Raw genomic sequence first — 9717 nt, forward strand, 5'->3', positions numbered from 1 at the left:
AGAAGCCAATCCCATAATTATTCCTATTCTTGAACAGCTTGGTTTTGCTGGAGTTGCAAAGCTAAGACATCTTAAAGTGGATCAAGCGCTAGTGACTACTTTAGTCGAGAGGTGGAAACCTGAAACTCACACATTCTATTTTTCAACTGGGAAGTGCAACATAACCTTGGAGGATGTTGCACTTCAACTCAGGCTAAGAGTTGATGGATTACCAGTCATTGGTCCAACAATGTTTGACTGGGGGACGTGTGAGACACATATCTCAGCATTGTGTTAGTCAAGGGAGAGACACTTATTGGTTCTATGGTGAAACTGAAGTGGTTGAGTGACAACATGTTGCCATTACCAGATGAACCATCTGAAGAGCAAGTTCATGTCCATGTTAGAGCATATATATTAGGTTTGATTGGAGGTGTTTTGATGCCTGACAAAAAAGTCAACAAAGTTCATCTTATGTATTTAACTTTATTAACTAATCTTAGAAGAATTAGAAGATATAGTTGGGGGTCTGCTTGTTTAGCTATGTTGTACAGGAAAATGTGCAAGATCACGGAAGTCAGGAGAAAAACAATGGGTAGTTGTGCATCACTGTTAATGTCCTAGACATGGTATTGTATGCCATATATTGCACCAATTTCTAGTAATCCACCAACGTACCCTCTGATGTGTAGATGGAGCGGGGGTAGAGTCTTCAACTTCCGGAATAAACCTCACAATGAGGTTTTAGGGTACAGATCAATGTTTGACCACATTCAGGCTAATCAGGTAAATCTTCATAACTAAAATTTTAATTTTTTTCTTGTTTTATTTTGTTTTACATATTATCTTAATTAACAATGATAACGTCGTAACAATGAAATCTAGCACGTAACAAACGTCGCTCTCGTTGTGAAACTGGACATCATTGTAAAGATAGTGACAGTAAAAATCACTAATGAATGTTGTTATCAATATTGTGTTAAGTGTTATTTTTTATTAAATATTTAATGAATTATGATTTCTTTTATATATATATATATATATATATATATATATATATCTACATCATATTCTTTATTCATTTTATTAATGTTAATAACAAATTTTATATCCAAATATTATAACTAGTAATTTTAAAAATTAATTAATTATATATTTTAATAAACATTAAACAAAATATTATTCATTATTTTTATTCACTTTATATACAAATTTTATGTTTTTAAAATCAAATACTTATTCAAAATAATATTATCATATTAATATTAAAAATTCATAACACAAATTTACATATTCAATAAAATATATCAACATAATATTCTTTATTATTTCACACAAATTAACATAATATAAATATTCATTTTCACATAATATAAAAATATAAATATAATTCAAATAATAAAATTTATTTTATTATTTAAAATTAACTAAATATTTATAAATATTTATTAAATTTCACAATATATAAATATATTATTATAAAAAAATACATAAAAATTATTTTATTATATAAAAATAAAAAACTAAATTTTAAAATGAAAAAAAAAAATCTTGACCGAAAAATTAAATTTCGACAGAAAAAATTTGGTTATTTAGACAAAACACAGGTTAAAATTTGATCCCTAAGAACAGAAATTCTAAACCTATAGGAAATATGTCTAGTTGGATAAATATATTAGGATTGAGTTTATCTGTGTATATATTTATTTTTTAATATTTTTTCTATAAAAAATTCTAATGCAAACATTTTTACACTATTAATTAATTAGAATATATCATGAATATAATTATGTAACAAGTTTTTACATTCTCAATATATATATATATATATATATATATATATATATAAAAAAGGAAAAATAACACTTTCTAAAGATTGATTTATAACACGTGTATAAAACTTGACAAGTGTGTCTTATACTGGAACTACTTGGAAGTGTGAGTGATTCCTAAATCATGTGTTGTCAACTGTACCTCTGGTGGTGGAGAAGAGAGCATTAAAATTGCAGGTACCGAAGAAGCCATATCCAACTGATACTCAGGGGAATCAGTCATACTCGCATGATCCGATCTCGAAGAACAATCAGTTACAACCTGTGTCTCACTTGAATTATTGAGCTTTTTCCTACAAATATTCTTCGCATGTGTTATCACCTTCCAAACACTGGTAGCGGCATAGCCTTCTGGTGCTATTTCTTGACATTGCTTATTGGATAATAGACATTGGATGGTTGGAAGTAGCAGACAAATAGTGGAAGTGGCACCAGAGATGACATAGAGAATCCATAAGCTTTTGAGATTCAAACTTTCTGTATTGTTGGAGTTCATGTTGTTGGAACAGTCATGTGAGGTAATCAACCATTTTTCTTCCAATCTTTTCAATTCTGCATTTTCTGAGAGATGTAATATAGCTTTTGACACGTCTCTGGTCACTGGTGAGCCTTTTTGGAACATCTGCGATAAATTATTTGAAAATTCTTTGTCACAAGTGAAAGAGTAATACTATATATCCATAAAAATTTACTCTAAATTTTGACTGAGTTAAATGGTTACAAAGGTAGCTATTTAAAATTCATCCATCCTAGATATGAATGTGAACCTGTTTGTCAAAAAATCTAATGGAAACGAAGTCCAATTTCCTAACATTTTTCAAATAGAAAATCATAGCCCAAATAAATAAGAAAAACTCTGCAAACACATATTGGATTTGAATTTATTTAACTTATGGCCAGAGCTTTAGATATATCGAATGATGGGTAGAATGGAATGAAATGAAATAAAATTATTATTCTTTTGTTTTTTTTTATGGAATGAAATTAAAAAAAAAAAAAAAAACTGTTCCCTGATGAATATTATATGGAGGAACTTTGGAATATAATGCATTTCATCAGGTTCCATTTCATTCTTCCTGTTTTAAACAATCCAAGCAATGAAAATTAGTTTCATTCCACTCCATTATGTTTATCCCCATCATTATGTCTATCTCCGTCAATCCAAACATTATTTTATTATCTAGTAAAAGAAGATATAGAATGATCAAGTCTTTATTAGGTGAACTTATATATAAAGTAAGAAACCAAGAGTGCATCCACCCTCAATTTAATTTAAACTGTATCCTGATCATAACCTTCTAAACATCAAAGATAAATAAACCCTTATTTGTTCACTTTAAAAACAAAACTCACTTTAGATGTGCTTTTTCCATTCATAATATGTTCCATTATTCCTCTATATTTTGGTAAAGGAAGAAGGGCATTAATATGCCAAATTATATTATCACTTACAAAGCCCAGTCCTCCAAATCTTGTTCTGGGAGTGGAACCAGTGTATCTGTTGCAGTATTCACTAATGAATACTTTCTCATATGGGAGTTCAAGAAAGGCAGCTGCTATTGTGTTATTTTCGAATGCATCAACATACTTGTATTCATCATTAACGTTTATGATGTTCTCAGGCTTGAACTTTTCTACTTTTTCTAGGAACAACCTAACGAATGAGTCACCATCACACCCAATTTTCATGTTATTCCTCTTCAACCACTGAATGTCTGTGATATTTGGTTGCAGTTGTTTGACTGTGAGCATTGAAGAAAGACTAGCAGTGTAGCTGGAGTTGAGAATCAGAACCAGAAAAAGCCATGAGACCATCACCACGCGAGTTAAGTTGCTATGCATTTTTTCCCCTGCATGGTGAAAATCATTACTTGAAGTTTAATTCACATTTTCCATTCAGGAATTTCTTTAACGGGTTTGCATAATTTTATTTAAAATAAAAACTGCTAGGAATTTTGAGATAGATACTCACTATGAGCGAAGAAAAGAGAGGAGAAGGTAAACCAAAGAGCTGTGCTGATCTGGCTCTTCCAATTGCCGTGAAACTCAGGATTGGATTCTCTTTCAAGATACCAAACTACTAGCATTGTGTAAATCAAAATGGCACCTGTAACCACCCACAATTCCCAGGTAAAAGGCTTTGTGAACATCCATGCTGACTCTTCAGACTTCGCTGGAACAATCATTGACAATCCAGATTCTGCATATGGCACAGTAAAATCCACATACTGCAATCTTTCCTCTAGTATGGTCATGTCCCCAACAACAGCATCATGAGTCTTCCATCATTATTTAATCACAAGACAATGGGGAAAAAATGTCCAAATCAATTATTAGTATAAAATTAGAGAGATCTTCCTGATAGCTAGCTATTGTTGAGAGAGGGGAGCCTACAAGTGTAGGACACCACAATGCAACCCAAACCTTAAGGCAATGGGTGCATGGGTCTTTCTCTTTATAGACCTCTATTTGGTCCATGTTCCATCCTATATGGGACTTTTTCCTTTATTCACACTTGATTCCAACAGCTATAAGTGAACATTGTCATACATAATATGGCTTCTCTATGAAGACATTGTCACTGAAAGGGCTAGCTGTTGTTATACTAACAAGTATCAACCAACCAAGTCTTGAATTGAAAGGGGGGATGATCAAATAGAGAGCAATATCTTATTTCACCAAATGATAGGTATTTCACTTCAAAGTAATATAAGAAAACTAAAGATGATAAAATAACGTTAAGCTGCCTATTGGAGTGGGTGAAAAGAACAAGAAAGAGATTTGATACCTTGTTATTGACTAGCTGAACCAAATCATTATAGGTTCCGCTGATAGGATAATACTGATAAGGCAAGTCATACCCTAAAAGGTTAACAACACTCTGAAAAATATCAATGCAGAATCCAGTATACTTTGCAGAATTTTGCTTTTGATCATAATCAACCTTGACAAACTTGGAAAATGAGGTTCTGCTTCGGACGGCAATTTTCAATGGATTTTTTTTAGTAGGCATATTCCAACCCTTTGGATCCTGCTGCAAACTCCCAGGCCAATGTACACCACTCAAACATTTTGTATTGGCAGCAACATTTTTCCGACCCTGTCCTGTAGGGAGGTTTGTGGTGAACCCATGTTGTCGAGTCCAAAAGCATAATTCCTTGTAACTCTTCCCAACCACATTTACTATCCTTAAGATAGGATTCTGATAGAGTTGCCCAGCTTCAAATTGAATTTGGCCACTTAAACCAAGGAAACTGCTAGAGCATATTTCACCTAGTAAAGTATTTGGAAGACTACTTTTGTGTTTACTGCTCATTCTGTCTAATGCTTGAGTGACAATGCTAATGCTATCATATGCTTGCAAAGCGTAAAATCCTGGGTAGCGGTGATCTTCCTCGGCATTCTTGAGCCTAAAAGTTCTTCGGAACTGCGCCTCAAAATGTTGATACTCGGTGCTTCTTTCAGAGTAGTAGGTCTTGATTCCTAAAGCTCCTTCCATATAGGAAATAACAGACTTATTGACAGACTCTAGCAAATTAGTTATGCTCTCTGGGATTATCCATGCTGATTCTCTGTCCACAAGTCCCAATTTTGAGGCTTCTTTAAACAAATGAATCACCATTTCTAATGAAGATTGCAGCACAATGAACACCCGAGATTGTGTTTGCATTAGCTTCAGTAGCTCTTCATGTACAAACTCTCCTGGATCATGTAGAGAAGAAATAGGTGGAAGTGCTAAGTGGTAATCAATCATTGAACCCATATCCTGAAGGGCCTCAGATAGCAGTGCTAGCATGCCATAATCTCCCCCGTATGCATCATCTTCATATATGGCAACTACTCTTTGCCAACCATAAGTTTGCACTATACCTGCAATGCATTCTATATATGCTGCAACACTGTTAGCCAGTCTCACCAAAAAAGGCCATCTAACTTTCATCAATCGTGGGGTAATGGCAGGTTCTACAAATGCTATGGTAGGAACTTGAGCTCGGCTTCCTATTTCAGCAACTAGAGCTGCTTCTGGCCATGTGTGCATCCCTATAATCACTTGCACCTTCTGCATATTAATCATCTCTTCAGCTGCAAGAAAGGTTGTTATACTCTTACTCTTACATTTCCAATTTACACATTACACAAGGCATGCAAACTTGAAATTTTTTTGTTAGCAAATGCTAGATATACTAACCAAGAGTTCTGGCTCTGAGGGGATCCTTGGTGGAGTTCTGAAAATAGAGAGCCAATTTGTAGGTCTTTGAAGTGCTGTTGTAACGTTGAGTTGCAATATCCATGGCAACTTGCTGTTCTTTCCCAATGCGAGAATCAACATCAATGATTGCTCCAATGGATATAACTTTATTGTCTGTGTTTGTAGCTTCATTTGGGTAGCCACTAATGAGAACAGGAGAGATGTGTAAATAGAAGAAGAGCCAAATCATTGCTAGTGCTTGAGGAATAGTTGAAAGGAAATGCATTTTGCTTCAATATGTTTTGATCATATAACCTATTAGTATTAGCCTTTGCTGGAAAATTTGAGTTCACTTATTATATGTCACATGAATAAACTTTCGAGGAAAAAGAAGGCAATTGAAAGAGAAATTAAGGCCAAGGATTCTGGTGGGGACGTGAAACTTGAATCTTTGGTCAATTGTGAAGATTTTAAATCCATACTTAAGCTTGAATCTTTGGACAGTTGGGAATCAGAAGGTGATTAGTGAGTGGCAACACGGACGGTCAACTCTTGTCACAAAAATGAGGGAAGGTATATTCTTGTAGTTTGAACTTGCGGGAAAGCAATTGTGAGATAACAAGTGCAGTCACATGTGAGAATAACTGAGAACCTTTGGTCAGACATCAATTTTTGTTGTGGGGTAGCGATTAGTGAGAGCTTCAAATCAAAACATAGGAGGGACAGATAAAATTCTACGTTCAGCTTATAAGACTTACACCCAAACTCATTTTATTAAGAAACTTGTTCGTTTTCACACATATTAGTCAATAAATTTAGAGGAAAGAAAAGATAGCCGGTCTCCAACTAGAGAAAGAAAAATGTCTATGTAATCCAGGAATATTTGAGTTAGATAAACTATCATTTAAGGACTTATTTGGAAAGATCAACTTATTTCAATAAATTTATTGACATAACATATACAAAAATTGTTTTCAATTTATTTCAATAAATTTTCTTGTTAAATTTATGAGATAAGTTACTGTATAAAAAAAATATTTAATGAGTATTTAAATAAGTTTCATATTCAAACGATTCTTAAATCTAAATAATATTTATATTTAATTGAATGGTGCACACATACATATGACTTAAGTGTAGTGCTATTCTTCTAAATTTCATAAAAACTTGTGGTGAGTCTTAATTAACACTCTAATATAAAAGATAAGGTTTTCTTTGTTTTTTCTATTAAAAAAATTCTATGCAACAATTCCTTTTGTCGAGAAGTGTGCAGCTTAACTTATGGTTTTGAAGCATAGGCTTTGGAGCAATGTGTCGAAAGTAACTGCTGCGGTATTAGGTTGACAAATTTGGATGGACGACTTTTATGTGATGCTCAACAATTCTTGATTTTGAACTGTCCAACACGGCAGATACACCAACTACTCAGACAGAGCATCCATGTCCACAAGTTCATAAGAGAAAACTCCCAATAAGTATTCATGGTTGTGATTTCCTAAAGCTTCACATCTTATGTTTAAGGAGATCTTTAGCAAGACATGTTGGTGTTCAACTTTCGTTTAATATACTAGAAGCTTGTGCTACAAAATATAACACGTATTAATGGTATAAATGAAAATAAGTATGTGTCAGTCAGCAACTTCTGCTTATTACTACTGATCAAGACACTCCCCAATATACGTATTGGTCATCATACACTGAATCAAACAACCCTTTACAACTACTTTGCATATTATAAACAATAATTTTGAGGCTTAAATATGTTTTAAATTTTTTAAAATATGAGAGTTTGTAATTTTAATTTTGATGAAAAAGTTTAACTGTAATACATTATTGGTGTAAATATTTTTATATTATTAATAAATGATAAATCATTTTAGATATAATTTTTAAAGTATTTATTTTTTAATTATATAGAAATTTATAATTGAATGAAATGTAAAAAAATCTTTACATTATCAATTTGTGACTGCTGCTGGCCTGAAAAGTTTTGTTTTATATTTAACTTGCATTTATTTTCAATTAATCTGTAATATTTAGAGACTCAATAGATTTAATTTTTTTTTTATTGGAACTAAGTTGGGACCTATGATATGAATAAAACCAAGGACAGTTAGTAGATAACTATGTCCTTTAAATATGTTAATAAGAATTCAACTCCTAATTGCCCCTGTAAAAAAGACAATTTCGAGAGACAAAACACACTTTGATCATATCATTAGTATACTCCAAAAAAAAGTTTTAGACCCACCACAAGAAGATAACCAGACAAGTTGACCCCAAACTACAGTATGGCCTTCATCCCAGTCGACACACCAGACAAAAACAGGATGTCAGATTTCGCATACGCGTAGGAAATTGAGTATATAACATTTGTCCAATTTGAATACATTTTTAGAATTTTTTTTATAAAAATTAATGATATTTATTTATTTTTTTCTATGATAAACTCTTATTTAACTTTTCTAAAATTAAAGTAAATAAGATATTTTTAATGTATGAAAGAAAATTTATTTATTTTAAATTTTTTTTCTAAAAGTTCATCTAAAGAGGGCATAGATTTGAAGCTGTATGGAAATTTTGTTATGAAAATTTATATTGGCCGACGTACCGTGACTATGATCAAGATAAACAGTGTTATAATTCCTGCCTCAATTTTGAAAGCACGTATCCTTATATCGTGGATGGAGGAACCGATTATAAATAATTGACTTTGTGTGTTACGTGGGACTTATGTGCAAGAACAAGAAACACGTAAAGATTTTTTCTCCATGGACTTTATCATGGTACCTAGAGACTAAAGACTGAAAATTTTCACGACGTAAAAATTAAACTGTAAAATTCTCATTGAACATCAAAGTTGACGGCTAAAAAGGGTTGAAGAATTTAGACAAGATCAAGTTATTAAAAACTCAGATGAATACTGAAGTCTATTAAAAATTGGATTAAGTGAATTAAGTAAGTATTATATACGTTTTTTCTTTTATTGGTTCAATAATATTATTATGAAAGTTGAAAAAAGATTTAGAACGCAGGATTGAAAGAGATGTCTAAGCACCATAATAGTTTTTCTTTATGATATCATATTAGATGGTTGGTGTATTACAAATCATAAAATAATATTATTCAATTTCTGAGACGATCGAATATTTGATCGAGTTAAAATTTATGAGTTTTAAACATTCAAAAAACTTTATTCAGAATATAAAAAATAAAATAAAATTTATTCAGAGCTGAGAATTTTGGTGTATTCTCATTATAAATAATAATCTTTTGCAAAAATACAACATTTTTATCTCATATAACTTTTATAAAAATTCCTTAACATAAGTCATAATCTAAAATATTTTCATTTACATTTAAATTAAGTTATGATTAATTTTATTGAGATAACATTTTAGAAAGCACAACAAACTTTTTTTACTTAAAATTAAGCTAATTCATGTGATATAATATATATATATATATATATATATATATATATATATATTCAAACAAATAACCATTTTGATGGTACGACTTTTTCATATAAAATTAATAAATAATTTTTTAATAAAAAATAACATAGGTATACTAAAAATGACAGTATGATGTATCAGCAATATTTTTACAAAAAAAATTATTTTAAAAAAATATTTTAAAAAAATTGTTAAAAAACAATACCACAAAATACAATTTCTTTTTTATATAATAAGTTAAAAGGTGTGGGTTTGGGCC

General features: G+C 31.3%; 1 protein-coding gene across 1 annotated transcript; it reads right to left on the reverse strand.

Annotated features, from left to right (window-relative positions):
• Positions 1–1905: 1905 nt before the first annotated feature.
• Positions 1906–6286, reverse strand: LOC113852085 (glutamate receptor 2.7-like). Its single transcript, XM_027482340.1, has 5 exons — positions 6001–6286; positions 4600–5894; positions 3759–4090; positions 3264–3681; positions 1906–2433 (listed from the first exon to the last, which is right to left on the reverse strand). The coding sequence occupies exons 1-5, from the start codon at positions 6284–6286 to the stop codon at positions 1906–1908; spliced, it is 2859 nt and encodes a 952-aa protein (XP_027338141.1).
• Positions 6287–9717: the final 3431 nt, after the last annotated feature.

The sequence above is a fragment of the Abrus precatorius genome, unplaced genomic scaffold (assembly GCF_003935025.1).
Source record: "Abrus precatorius isolate BTA unplaced genomic scaffold, Abrus_2018 Scaffold10, whole genome shotgun sequence".
NCBI classification, from domain to species: domain Eukaryota; kingdom Viridiplantae; phylum Streptophyta; class Magnoliopsida; order Fabales; family Fabaceae; genus Abrus; species Abrus precatorius.